General features: G+C 55.2%; 2 protein-coding genes across 4 annotated transcripts; one reads left to right on the forward strand and one right to left on the reverse strand.

Annotated features, from left to right (window-relative positions):
- Nucleotides 1-903: 903 nt before the first annotated feature.
- THOC3 (THO complex subunit 3) lies at nt 904-4580 on the reverse strand. Its single transcript, XM_064458595.1, has 6 exons — nt 4387-4580; nt 3767-3923; nt 2688-2892; nt 2180-2341; nt 1989-2089; nt 904-1657 (listed from the first exon to the last, which is right to left on the reverse strand). Exons 1-6 carry the CDS (start codon nt 4567-4569, stop codon nt 1494-1496), a joined length of 972 nt encoding a protein of 323 aa, XP_064314665.1. The 5' UTR covers nt 4570-4580; the 3' UTR covers nt 904-1493.
- A 131-nt stretch (nt 4581-4711) lies between these two features.
- On the forward strand, nt 4712-13090 carry SIMC1 (SUMO interacting motifs containing 1). Of its 3 annotated transcripts, none has more exons than XM_064458589.1 (11): nt 4712-4836; nt 5762-5986; nt 6565-7320; nt 7565-7785; nt 8528-8597; nt 8992-9137; nt 9581-9760; nt 10240-10368; nt 11348-11504; nt 11588-11672; nt 12619-13090. In XM_064458589.1, exons 2-11 carry the CDS (start codon nt 5975-5977, stop codon nt 12852-12854), a joined length of 1992 nt encoding a protein of 663 aa, XP_064314659.1. In that variant the 5' UTR covers nt 4712-4836; nt 5762-5974; the 3' UTR covers nt 12855-13090. The 3 variants fall into 3 exon arrangements, with proteins under 3 accessions (XP_064314659.1, XP_064314661.1, XP_064314660.1); XM_064458591.1 differs by having other exon boundaries at nt 12634-13090; XM_064458590.1 differs by having other exon boundaries at nt 7568-7785.
- Nucleotides 13091-14053: the final 963 nt, after the last annotated feature.

The following is a 14053-nucleotide window of genomic DNA, read 5'->3' on the forward strand; positions in this document are numbered from 1 at the left end:
AGGCACCCTCTCCGGGCCTGGAGACAGAGTAAAAGGAATGGGTGCTGGTGGGCAGGGGGCTTCTGGGACTGACTCTGGGGCTCCCCTCACAGAATGACTGGGAATACCCCTGGGGTACAATGGCTGTTTCTGGTGGGTCACAGCCTTCTGCCGCCCAAGAGCAGGGGCACGAGGCTATGGGCAAGCCGTGGGCAATGGGGCACCTTGTGCCCCACAGCGAGGCAGGGCCCCTGATAGTGCCCAGGCTTGGCACAGCCCTGGAGGGCTCCGTCCAGGGCCAGCCTCAGTTTCAACTGATTTGCTATCATTTACCAGCAAAGAGCTCAGCTGTTACCCAGGTGGCATCAGCAGAATAGTCACCTGGAAAAGCTTCTGTCAGAAGAAAATATTAGGGTAGGAAATGATAGAGATCTTGCAGGTAAGGTCTCCATCGCAGGCAGGCTGTGCTCACACCTCCTCTGTGGCAACCATCTCCCCTGTGACCCAGTGTGCAGAGGGAAGAAAGCTCCACAGCTCTCCCTGCAGAGCAGGGACGTGGAAGCCCTGGCAAGGACGCAGAGAAGGGCTCTGCTTGGGGCCGGTGGCTGTGGTGTTGGACAGGTGGCGTCTTCTGCTGGGGCCACGGCCCTGCTCCATCCATGCACGGTGCTGCCAGGTGAGAGCCGTGCTACGAGTCTGGGGCAGGTCCCTGCAGCCGTCCCCATCCTCCCCGCAGTGTCCCTGGTGTCGCTTGTCCCCAGCATAGGGGCGCAGCGCCCCCTGGTGGGGTGACAGCACAGGACAAGAGACGGGGACAGTCGGTGGGGACAAGGGGGACAGCCCTTGGCCAAGGGGAAGGAGGAAGGGGAAGGGAGGGGTGCTCAGCACTGCCCCCCTTCTGCCCCCACAGCAGCCACAGGCACCTTTGTTACAGAAGAGGATTTATCAAAATTAAAAAAAAAAAAAAACACCACACATATAAAAAACCAAGAAAAGCCCCAGCTGGGGAAACATCCCCCAGCTCGTATCCCCTCACCCTCACCTTGCTGCCCCAGTGAGGGGACGGAACACAGGGTGTCTGGGAGGGGAAGGGACAGGCTGTGCTCCCAGGGCTGCCCTTGCCATCAGGCTGTTGGGCAGAAGGGGACAGTCACACAACTTATCACTGCTGGGGAGCCTGGAGCTCCTCTCTCAAGAGGCTCCTTAGCAGTGACCTTCAGTGACTGACTTTCTTTGGCCACTTGCCTTTGGAACAAGCTCCCCATGCCCCAGAGAGGAGGCGGTGGCAGCCCTGAGACAGCGAGAGGGGCTCTGCTAGCATCGCCTCCCATCCTCCCCAGCACACAAGCCGGTTCTTTTATAAATGTTCCGAGAACAGTACACACCCAGCTGAGCCAAAGGTCACACCACTGCCAGGCAGGCAAAGAGGGGAGCCATCTCCTTACCCTGTCCTATACTAAGCACTATCCCATCCCCGAGAGCAGGGAAGCGTTGCCTCCCTCAGTGTGGTTTCATTAGGAGTCATTGGGGAGCCCAAAGAGCTTGACGGTGCCTGCTTCCCGGCTGCTGTCGTATTTGCCATCTTTGTCATCACAGGCGAAGGCCAGCAGTGGCCTCTTCGGGTGCCAGGCCACTGTGAACGTGGGGGACTCGCACTGCACCTCCCAGAGCTTCTCTCCTGCATGGAAAAGGGGCCATGTCAGCCTGAAGAGCCTCCAGCCCTCCATTGTATGCTGCTCCATAGCACACACCAGAGCCAAGCACCTACTTCTGCACAGAGCAGAGGAGGAACAAACGCTGCTTCAGCGCCTTTTAATCACCTGGTGACAAGGCACAGACATGACACATGTCTACCACAGAATAACGAGGCAGAGGCTCCCCCTCTTGGTGCTCTGCTCTGCACAGCCAAGCTCTTCCTTAGCAGACGGATACTCCCACTACCGTCCCAGCTCCACCAGCACTTCTCCATCCAACTCCCTCCTTGGTGTTCCCCAAAAGGAAAACGTTACCTGTCTCCACCTCTGCAATGTCAATGAAGTGATCTTCTGATGCTGATGCCAGCATCTTCCCATCGTGGCTAAAGCTCAGCGTTCGCACAGGCCAGTCAAGCCTGCAGTAACAGAGCAAAGTTGACAGTGAGCCACATCCTGCACCATCACTGCAGAGGGCAGGCAAACAGCTTCGGGACAGCACGACCTACCTTGAGAAGCACCTCACACACACCAGTTCATCCACATCCCAGAGGCTGACTAACGCATCAGCACTGCCTGTGGCAAAGTACTTCCCCATGGGATCAAACTTGATGCAGATGCAGTTTGAAGGATGAGCATTGATGGACTGAATGGGCTTCAGCTCTGGGTAGCTGCAGAGATGAAGGAAGAGGGCAGGAAGCAGTGAAGGAGCATAGGGCTCGTCTACAAGCAGGGCAGGTTTGGGACTGGGACTGTAAACAAACCAAGCTGGTGCACAGCCACGCTCTTGGAAACCTTGAGTGCTGAGTGAATGAGGCAAAGCATCAGGGTCACTCTCAGGGAGCCCAGCCCAGAACTGGGGCAACCTCAGCTCCTGACAAGTTTGTTCCCACCAGAGGGCTGGGAATCGCTGGCGTGTGGGACTCAGGTTCCCCAAAAGCAGCAAAGGCACTTGCAGACTGATGTCTGCCACAGCCAGCCCAGATACCCTGCCCACCCGCTGTCAAGAGCACCTACCTGAGGATGTTGATGCAGCCATTCCCATTAGTGAGGAAGAACATGTTGTTATCATTGTTCCAGGAGATCTCATTCACCTCAAACTTGAACTGTTCCTCAGCTTTGGAGCGATGCGTCTTAGCATCAATGAAAGTGACCACATCATCCTTGTTCCCCACTGCGATGGTCTGTCCATCAGGGCTCCAACAGATGTTGATGTTCTCCCCTGCAGGGACAGAAAGGCAGTGGGTCCTGCTTTCACCCAACAATTCACAGCAGCCATGAATTAAGCAGGCAGGCAGCTTGTATTCCTGATCCAAGGCCACAATCTGCTCCACTAACTCCAAACCACTCCCAAATGGGAAAGGCTGCCAGGTCTGCAGTCTAACACACAAGCCATATACAGTAGCTGTCCAGCAAATACATAGTTACTGAAACTTAAACTTAACAGAACCACAGCTTCAAGCCAACACAACTACGCTCCCTGTCATCTCATCACTGCCCTTCCTGTTTCAGCCAAGATGGGACCACAGCAACCACCAAACAAGGCCGGCTCAAAGACCCTCTTAACCCAGTGATCTTCAAAATCCAGAAAAAGCAGAAGCCAACAATAAATACATATGAAAAACAGTATGAACAAAGCAGGTTTCTGTTTGTCACTTTACAATGCCGTTTCCAGCCCCAACAATTCAAAATTGGAGATTTCCAAGGGTATCTGGGTTAACCAGCCCATGAATTTGAACAATTTCTTTCTGAATCCAAGAAAACTTTTACTTCTGCCATGGCTCTCTGCAAACATGCCTTTCCCCAGTCTCCAGTCTTGCAGTGCACAGACTCCAGACACAAGTACACGGGACATTTCAGCAGCCAGCATTGTATTTCAGTAGTTTCTCCAGTCCTGACACCAAAGTAAATCAGCCCTCATGTTCACTGCTGCTCCTTACAGATGAGTGCAACACAAGGATAAAAAAGCAGTCAGCAAAGACGCCCAAATCACCAACACCTACAACAAGGGTCCAAAGGACTCTGCCACTGCAGACAGGTCCCACGCAGAAGTTCCGCCAAGACCCAACAGCCCTCCCAGGAATGCAGGGACTCACCTTTGGTATTGACAGTGGCGATGCACTTTGTGGTGCGGACGTCCCAGATGCGGATGGTTTTGTCCCCAGATGCTGTGACAAAGAGGTCAGGGTTGCTGGGGTGCCAGCAGAGTTGATCCACACTGTCCCCGTGGCCCCGGTAGTTGTTCTCCTTCACCTGGAGAGAGAGGACAGCCATTCATGGGAGGGATGAGCCCAGCTCTACCTGCCCCCTGCCCTGGTATGATGTACCCTGCTCCTCTGCCGGTTACTGGATGGGGCGGGAGCCCAGCCCGGTGCCCCACCGCCATTTCGGTCACACTCCCCACCCACGGCCGGCCGGGATGGAGGAGCACTCCCCACCCAGGCACCAGCTCCAGTCTCGGCTCCCTGGCCCCAGCATCGGCCTTGGCGATGCTCCTCTCCCAGTACAGACCCAAACCCCCGCTTTCAGGCCTGGTACTGACCACCGGGGCCCGCTCCCGGTTGGAGCTACCTGAGCATCCGGGCCCCGGGGGCTGGTACCGGCCCGAATCACCAGTCCCAGCCCAAGGGCTCCCGGGGTGTCCCGGTACCGGCCTGAACGGCCGCTCCAGGTGCCCCGCGGGGCCCGGTACCGAACCGGTGCCGGAGGAACTCACCAGCCGATCTTTCTCGAGGAGGAAGACGCTGGCGGTCTTGTCGAAGGAGCCGGAGGCTAGGCGGCGCCCGCAGCAGCTCCAGGCCACCGAATGCACCTTGGCGCCGTGGGCCGGGAATTCGCGGCTCCGCGTGTTGGCGCGGAACAGCTCCTGCATGGCCTGCACGTAGGGCGACAGCGCCATGACGGCGGCGACGCGCCGCGACCGGGGCGGCCACCGCCACCGCCGCCCCTGCCCCGCCCTGCCGCCGCGACTGGCGCAGCTTCCACCGGCCCGGCCCCCAGACCGAGCGCTGCCACCGCCGCCGCTCCCGCCGCCGCTCCGTGGGGGGCGGAGCCGCCGCCCGCTGCCAAGATGGCCGACAGCGTTCTCCTCAGAACGGACTCGGACTCTGAGGGCGGCGGCTCACCACCACTCCGCGGCCGCTGCAGCCCCCCGCCGCACACCGCGGTGAGTCGGCGGCCCCCAGGGTGGGGCGGGGCGGTGGGGCCTCCCGCCGCGCGCGCCGCCTGCCCCTCACAAAGATGGCAGCGGTTCCGTCGCGGCCGGAGGCGCGGGAGGGGACGGGAGCCGCGCGGGGACAGGAAGCCTCGAGGGTCGCGGATGGGGCGTGGCGCGGTATACCGGCAGCGGTGGGCCCGTGTTCCCGGCCCCCTCGGTTACGTCCCTTACAGGACAGTCCTGGCCCCCAGCCACATCTCCCAAGGACCTCCCCCGGGAGGGCTGGGGTCCCCTCGGCCACCTCCCGCCAGCATAGAGCTGGTCTCCAAGCGCGTCTCCCGGCCCCCAGCCACGGAGGGCCTCGGTCACCCAGCCGCACGTCGAAGTGGGTCCCGGCCCGCTGGGGCTCAGCCCCCGGGCACCCTCCAGGGTGCAGCTCCCCGGGGGGTCCAGCCCGGCCCATGGCGGGACGGCCGCTGCCCCCTCACCTGGGCCGCCCGCGGACTAGGGGACGATGGGTCGGTGCAGCAGCGGTTCAGGGCATGAGGCCTCCGGAGAGGCACAGCCTTGGGCGGGGCGGAGCGGCCTGTCTGCTCCCCACACCGGCCACCGTTGGCTCCGGTTCTGATGTGCTTTTCAAACACCGGCAGTTCCGCGGCACCCGGTGCGGCGGGGCCAGCTGGAGCCAGGGCAGTCTCCAGCCCTACTAGGCTCCACCGGCTGCCCAGAGCATGCAAGGCATGCTGGGCTTTGCCACCCCCTGAGGCTACCTGCGGCCCCTCCTTGGGAAAGGCGGCAGGTCTGAGTCAGTGGAAAAAAAGTGGATTTAAATTGTCCGCAAAACATGTTCCTGCTTTGAGATGCTGAGGGTTTGGGTTTTGGTTTTGTGTGTTTTGTTTTTTTGTTTGGTTTTGTTTTTGTTTTTTTTCCCAAGAGCAAACAGGCTTTGACTGCTCCTGGGCACGTCAAGATCCTGTGAAGTGCCGTGTCCTGCCTGCCAGCAGTGCGGACACATCTGCTTTCCCCTGCCTGCTCCTGCTGCCCCTCAGACAGGCGCACCCTTGGAGCTCTGGGTGCTGCATTGCCCAACAAGTCCTGGATGGGAGTCCCTGAAGCCTCAGGGCTGCTGTAGCTCTGGCTTGGTACCATGGATGTGAAGGTAGCTCTGTTCCCCACTGCATGTGTCCGTGTAGTGGGTGAGGTTGCGCCACAGCAGGGGTGCTGAGGTTTGGATCCTGTGCTGTTGCTGCCCGTGCCAGGCAGGAGGCCCTGGGGACGGGGGATAAGAGTGCTCACTTCGTTCTTCTTGCCCTCTCCATGCACCCCAGCAGGGCTGGCATTCCCCCATCCCGGGAGGGAGCTGAGCAAGTAGCCAGGCCTGTTCTAGGCCAAGGCCAGAGGTGTTTGAGGCAGAGGACACAGCCATTTGCCATAAGAAGACCCAGAGGGTGCGGGGGGTTTGCCCCTGCCAGGAACAGGGAAGAAGAGCTCAGGTCAGGCTCAGGCTCAGCCATGCTGCCAGGGCAGGCCAACACTAGAGCTTGGGGCTGCAACCACAGAGGCTGCCCCATGCCCTTGGCTAGGCCCTTGGTTTCTCTTCCTGGGCTGGTGCCAATGAGCCCCTTTTCCCCCTTAGGCTGCAGCAACAGTGCCACCATAGCATAAGTCACTGGTGGGGGAGGACCAAGGCACGCAGGTGCCACCTTCACTGCAGCACTGGCCCCTCTGTCCCCACAGGAGATCATTGACCTGACTTGTGAGGACATCAGCACAGATCCGGCACCGTGGAGCAGCCTCACCATCATTGACCTGACAGAGGACACATGCAGCCCTCCCCACAGCCCTCCCCACGCTGCCAGTTGGGCTGACCAGGACCCCAGGCAGGCGCTTGATGCCCCGGCAGCACACACGTCCCATCCCCAGCTCTGCTCCACCACAGTGCAAGAAACAGAGGCAGTGGCAGGGTTGAGCCCTGCAGTACCCTGGCACAGTGCTCCTGCGGAGCCTGGTGCCACCACGGACACAGCAGAAAGTGCGGAGAACTGGAGCTGCTCCTCTCCTGCCTCCAGCTGCCACGGCTCTTCCTGCAGCCCAGAGCAGAATTGCAGCACCACCACTTTTAACAGTGACTTGGGCTCCCTAGCCAGTGTGCAGCTGGACTCGGACGTGCTGTCCCCATCCCCCTCCAGTCTGGACAGCAGCAGCAGCTGGAGAGCTGGTGGCCCGGAGGAAGAGACTCCCCACCTCTGCCAGCAAAGGGAGCTGTCCCCAAGGCTGACCCCTGTCCCACCTATCCCCACAGCCCCAGGGAAGGCCCAAGGGCCTTTGCTGGAAGCGGGCAATTTACCACCATTAGAAGCAATCCAGCAAAAGACACCAGCCAGGACCAAAGCTGACAGCAAGGCCTGGCTGAACAAACTGCACTATTTCAGGAGGAGCGGAGTCCAGCACCTCTTTCTCCAAGGCGTAGCACCCAACAGGGAAGCACAGCAGGTAAATGGGGTTCAGAGCAGCTGCTGCCAAGCCCAGACAGAGCTGGCTCAGAGCAGCCCCTGCGGTAGAGGATGGAGCAGGCGCAGCCCCTGCTCCACTCTCCCTTTTGGGGGAAGCTTTGCCAGGCAGTTAAGATCTCTGTTTATTGCAGTTCCCTTCAGGGTGGGCCCCGCGTCACAGCTGGGTTCCTTTGTTTTGGGGCAAGCCAGCTTTCACCCATTGCCTTGCCTTGCCTTGCATGCAGCAGAAACCTAAGCTTATCCCCAGCGGAAAGCTGAGCATGGTGCGCACCACCATGGAGGAGAACTTCCTGGAGGGCACCTTGGACTTCCTGAGTGAGTTTGTCTCCCACCAGCACTGTCCCCCCAAAGAAATCATCTCCCACCTGATAAGACAGATCCTGTTGAACTCCCACCAAGGGGAGATCCTGAAGGACACCTACATGCTGCTGATGAAGATCCAAATGTACGTGTTCCCTTTGCCATGGTGCCCTGGGGCTGGCTAGGTTCTCCCGGGGGCCCTAAAGGTTATTCCCCATGGTCCTCACCCACAGAACAGGGAGCGGTATCCCCTATAATTCAGGATGATCCTCCCACTCCTGCCTCTTGTTATTAGCACAGGCACACCTTGGACTGTCTGAGGGTGGGTCAGAACCATTGCTGGCCCAGACAACAGCCACTAAACCCCCAAGCAGATGGAGAAGGGGGTGAGAGAGGCAGGGAATGCTGAGACAAGAAGGAAAGCAGCTCCAACTATATAATAAGCATGCTTTAATTATTTAGTAGCAAGCCCACATAGTGCAGGGATGGATGGCCTGTGACACCACAGAGCTCTCTAGGACAGAGGAGTGTGTTTGCCTTGCTCCTGAAGAGCAGATCTCATTCTTCACTGCTGTGACATGGCAGAAACGCCTTCCCTGGGCTATAGCAGTGGCTGGAGTGGTTCTCCCAACTGCCCTCAGGGTTCCTACAGAGAGTCACAGTGTTTTGTGAGGCCACAGGCCCAGGAGTACCAATGGTCTCCATGGAGTACAGCCCCAATCAGGTGCTTCCACAAAATTAATGTGGTCAGAGGAGGAGAAAGGGAGAAGGCAAAGCTGGAGAGGAGAAGGCAGGGCAGGCCCCTGAGCAAGGTGGGGCCAGGGTTGCTGTGCCCCCAAGCAGATGGTCACACCGTTCAGCAAAAACGGACAGTGCTGTCCTTGCAGGCTCCATCCAGCCAACGCTGCCACAGTGGGATGGGACTGGACACTGCTGAAATACATCATGGAGGACCAGGTACTTCGCACCGCATGTGTCACATCGGGCAGGGATCATCCAGAACATGGTGCCTGAGGGTAATCATTGCCCCAGGGCCTCGTGGCCATGCTCTGCTGTAGAATGGGCCAGTCTAACTTGCAGTTTTATTGCAGCTGCTGAGGGCAGCAAATGCCAGTTGGGTCTCCTGCTTTTATCTGTGGTGCTCCCTAAGCTGCTGCAAAGCTGTAGGCAGGTTGTCTCCTCTGAGGAAGACACAGCAACAGACAAAGCCTCTGTGGGCCATAGCTCTAGTGCAATGGTAGAGCAGGTCCAGCCAAGCATGTACATCAGCCCACTCCCAAGACAGCCAAATTTCATGGTGTTCCTTGCCCTGCAGTTCTGCCAGGCTCATACTGTCTCCATCTGCCCACAGGAGAAGCCCCCTGGCTGGCTCCTCTTCCTGCAGTACGTGGTGCAGACCCTGGAGGACGACTTCCAGCAGAACCTGAGATTGCGCATGCTGCAGAAGTCAATTGCCAAGAAAGTGCTTTCATGTGACATGTGCTTCAGCAATGTCAAGTAAGGGATGCCTCCTCCTCCCCTATTCTCTACCCAGATGCTGAGAGGCAGGGGCTCAGGGAACACTTGTTGAGACTCCAGGTCAGACTATCCGACTTCCCAGGAAAAAAGCTTGGGAGGCAGGGGGCAGTGTAGGGCCCAAGTATAAAGAAGAGGCACAGGTTTACAAAAGCAAATGACCAGAGATGATGCAAGGCATTTCCAGCTGCAACCTAATGGGCTTTTCCCAGGAACAATGTCAGGTTTGCATTGCTCAGGACAGGACTGAGAAGGTGGCAGTCTGGTTGACAAGCGTATAAATCTGCTGCTCAACAGCTACTCCCTAGCCTGTCCAAGCAGGAGGGACGTAATCTTCCATCCTCAGGGGCTTCCCAAGTAGATCTAGAGGTCAGAATGCAGCAAAACCAGGCCTGTCCCTGCTAACATTCCTGTTTCTGTCCCAGGGAAGTGGTTGAATGGTTGGTCGCAGCAGTTACAGGAGTTGGGTTCTCCCAGCTCCAGGAGCAGCAGCAAGAGATTACATCCTCTTCAGCAGAAGCAAGGGCTGAACGCAGCTCATCTGCACCATGGCCAGCCAGCAATGACCAGGCAGAGGTGGCTCCACCAGCTTTCTTTGCCCAGAAGTAAGTCCCAGAAGTACTGACTCCCTGCCAACTGTATCATGGGGCCCAAGTCAGGGAGAAGCCAGAGCCTCTCCCCGTCAGGTCAGGGAAGCCAGGCTGTATCTGAAGTTCTCCTTAGGGGTAGACATACACTTGGTGAGAAACAGACTTCCTTATCTAGTAGGAAACTGGCGCAGTGAGCATCTTCCTCTTACATGTAGCATAAGGCTGGAGCTCTTGGCCCACAGCCCAGGCTGCCCCATCCTGCTTCATCAATGCTCAGTACAGCTACTGAGACCTCCTGAGGGCCCACCTGGGGATTAACTCCACTTCCAAGAGCATCAGATTCAAAAGCCACCAAGAGACACCAAATCCAGCCTGCTACATTCCCTTATGTCCCTCACTGTAAGGCATGAGGCTGAACTAGGTGCCATCCCCACTGCTTTACACTGCAAGCTGAGGGGTAGTGTCTCCTCATGTTGACTGTCTCTCTAACCTAGGGTGATGCTCCTGCTCCAGCGGATGTTGTCCATTGCAGTGGAAGTGGACAAATCTCCCAACTGCAGCTCCTGTAAGATTGCAGATGTGATATTCCCATTTATACTGAATATTCCCCTGAGGAGCCAAAGGTGAGACAAACACGTGCAAGGCAGCATCTGCCTGTGTGAGCAATAGTCTTATTCCCGATTTACATACAAGTCTGGATGCATAAAGTACAACAGGGTATAGAAAGACAGGCTCATTTATGACCCAGCCAGCAAATAAATGCCTGTTAGACTGACAGATCCCATGGAGATAGAACATCACCAGCTGAACACATCTCCCCAGCTCATGTGTTGCTGAGAAAAGTTGATTCTCCCACTTGTTAGGGTTGCAGGACCTTAAAACTGTGAAGAGGGTCTGAAAAGCAGCATTCTGATTCAACATGCTCGAGTACTGACAAACACATCACTGATTCCCAGGGGAAACTGAGGAGCTCATCAGAAATACGATGCAGTTCTTGCAGCTTTGCCTGTACATACTTTTGTTTGCTTCTCTAAGAAATGCAGTATCTGAAGCCAAAGCACAAGGGCCTGACTGGCTCTAGCATAGATATGATACCACTAGACCCGCAGACATTTCAAACCTGTGTTGCCAGCCCCAGCCAGCAGCCCTTTTGGACCCTTTTAGGAGAGCTCTCTCTGAGCATGTACCAGGTCTAATCAAGCCAAATTGACTCTAGCCAAGTTATCACTCTTCTCAGGACAGATCTCCTAGGTCCAGTTGGCCTCTGACCCCACTTCACACTTGTGTGGCTGTGCTCCATGCAAGTCAGCAGGAATGGGTAACTTCTGCACAGGCTGCTGGGCAGGGTGAAGTGAAGCAGCTAAGCTTGCTTCACAGACCGTACCAACCTTGAGTTGCCACAGGTCAGACCTAAGGACATAAACATGTCCTTGGCCAAACTGCATAACAAAGGTCTATCACATCTAGTGGTTTTCCTTCCACTGCCCTGCTAGGCAGCCCCTGTACCACATCAGCACCAGCAGGACACCAGCAACATGCTAGAGCAGTTGTCCCTGGTCAGGCTGTGCAGTCTCGCCCAGAGTAAATCCCTTTGTCTTCCAGGGAAGCTTTCTTAAACACCATGGAGAGCCAGCTCCTGCGCTGCAAACTGCTAGAGCTGTTGTTTCAGCATAGTTGCGATGTGCCTACAACCTTGCCCTTGTCTCTGGCCAAGATCCTGTACTTCGTGAGCCACTCCTCTGTGCTGCTGCAATACCAGGTATCCAGTCCAACCTCTCCTCTGCCTTGTTTTCTCCTGAGAAAACCTCTTCTAATAACCAAATACCATCTCTCCTATCGTAGGATGAAACAGAAACATGGCAAAGATGGGATGAGATGCTGCAGTACTTGAGTTTGCTGCTAATGAGTTACCAAAATGTAATACTGGGTAAGCAGCCTGTGTCTGGCCTTAACAAACACGATCTCATCAAGAGGCTGCAGTAGAACAGCCGAAGTACCCTTCGTCCTCTCTTCTCATCACTCTTGAACTCACAGCCACTGAGTCTTAGAAAGATAATGTTCCTCCATCCATGCTAGTAACTATTCCTAGCAGTCAGAGCAAAGAATTGATGTTGCATCAAGCAGAGCACCCAACTTACTTTGCCAAGTTTAGCCCCTAAGAAATAGCCTACTTCCTAAAGGACCAATCCCAGCAGTGAGAAGTACACTAGGGGCGCTTTGTACGCACTATAGTCTAAGTTGCACACAGAGTGGCTGGAAGAATAGGGTGGTTTAGGAGAAAAAGCAGAAGTCAAAGGGATGGCAAAGCCAGGACACACTCAGCACTTAGTAGACTGGGCAAGAACCACCACCCACAGTAACCATGGAAGGAGCAGTGCTTCTGAGACCAGGAGAGCGGCATAGTCACAAAACACTCCCTAAAATTCCCTAAAGTTGTTTTACCAGAAAATTCCTGAAGTCTCTTCCCAACTTCAGCTGCTTTAGCCCAGGGTTAAGGCTCTTCTGGAAGAATACAGAGGAACCCACCATCATGTGTGCATAGAGTGTTATTCTCCCCAGAGCTCTAGATGATCACTGTTAAGCTCTTTAGAGTCTCTCCTTTGCAGCTGGACAGCTGTCCAGTCTGCCACTAACACAGGAGAAAAGAATGCTACATGCCCTGCCCCCTCCCTGTTACTTGGGTGCTCTCTCCCGTGCAGTCTGAGCTCCAGGAGGGGAGAGTACCTTCCTCCACCAGGCTAGTCCTGTGCAGAAGCATCAAGGATAACCATGAGAGGATCAGCACAGTTCCCAACTGCTCCTCACCTGCAGCAGACTGTGATCTGTCCCTGAACAGGTCAGGCAACCCACTGTGTGTTGCCTCTCCCCACCAGCATTTCCTCTTGCAGAGCACTTGCGGAGTTCACTCAACGACCGGATAGACTTGATCATTCAGAAAGCCAAGCCCAAGCTCCAGGACAGTGATGACATCAGCTATCTAGACATTCAGCTGAAGATAGAGGACTTCATCAGCCGAATGGAGCAGGTCCTGGGGCAGCCTTTTCCCCTGCAGATCATGGAGAAATTGTGCATGCTTCGAGAATTGTTCTTCATTGTCACTGCTACCTGATGGAGACAAACACTATGCAGGGGCACAAATTGCTTAATTTCTTCTATAAAACTCCATCAAAACCCCCATCTCATGCTGCAGCCTCAAGTGTCATATATCATGTGGGTTTGCTTATACATTTCTTTGGAAAAACATCCGGTTCACATGGTCTCAGAATTTCCTTTCAGACTTGCCTCACCCTACAGTTTTACAAGGCACTTTGTACACTTTTAAAAAATAAATTATTTTCATATTTGCTGAGACTTCTCCATCTTGGTGCCAGCTCTGCCCAGAGGAAGTGCAGAGCTCTGTCAGCTATACCTCAGGAGAGCATTAGACTAAGAGGCATAAACTCTGATGGTTTGCACAGTAAGTAAAATGCCAAAAAAACATGTTCAATATTTAGGAAAAGGGGTTAATATTTAAGAAAAAAAGCAGGTGTGGGCTGCAGTGGGGACATTCACAGTGCAGAGATCCCCAAGCCATGCTGGTCAGCCCTCAGGAGGAAGTTTCTGTTCCTAATCAAATACATCTGCATGTCTTTGCCCAAGGTGATTAGCATGGCAAGAGGGAAGACTGCAAAGCAGCATCAGCTAAAAAGGTTGTGCCTCTTCCAGAATGCACTGAAGTGTCTGCGGTGCAGGCAAGCATACGTGTTATGATGAAGAATATTGAATTCAAATACGCCGGCATCAATGCAGATCACAACTGAGGTCAGAGAGCAATTAGGCATTTCTACAGAAGGTCTCCTCAGACAGTTCAGAAGCAACAGGGGTTGGGAGTGGGAGAAAGACTCCTGTAGCTGCCCACCACACCTTTATCTGCCCCTGCAGTAGGCAATGCTTGGCAGGGTCCTAATGAGGAGACCAGAGCCTAGGAGCATTGATGAGCACAGTCATGGCCAGGAATGGAGTAGTCCCAGCGTAACCAGGGCGATGAAGTTAACCAAACACGGATGCTGCTATATCATCCAACTGAACATTAAGTCTGGGGACAATCAGTGTATTCTTTAATCATTAATGCAATAGATAATGTGTTTCTGTCAGAACGCCTCTCCTTTCAGACTCAGAGCCTAATTTTTAGATCCAAAACCCTCACTCCTAGTGCTTAGGGTCCAAACCTCTGTTTTAAGGATTAAACTAAAGCCTCACTTTTAGGTAGTAATGATTCAGGGTATAAATGGTTGGGAGTTACTAATAGTCTAGTGTAGCTCAACTAAG

This window comes from Phalacrocorax carbo, chromosome 8, assembly GCF_963921805.1.
Source record: "Phalacrocorax carbo chromosome 8, bPhaCar2.1, whole genome shotgun sequence".
Lineage (NCBI taxonomy): Eukaryota > Metazoa > Chordata > Aves > Suliformes > Phalacrocoracidae > Phalacrocorax > Phalacrocorax carbo.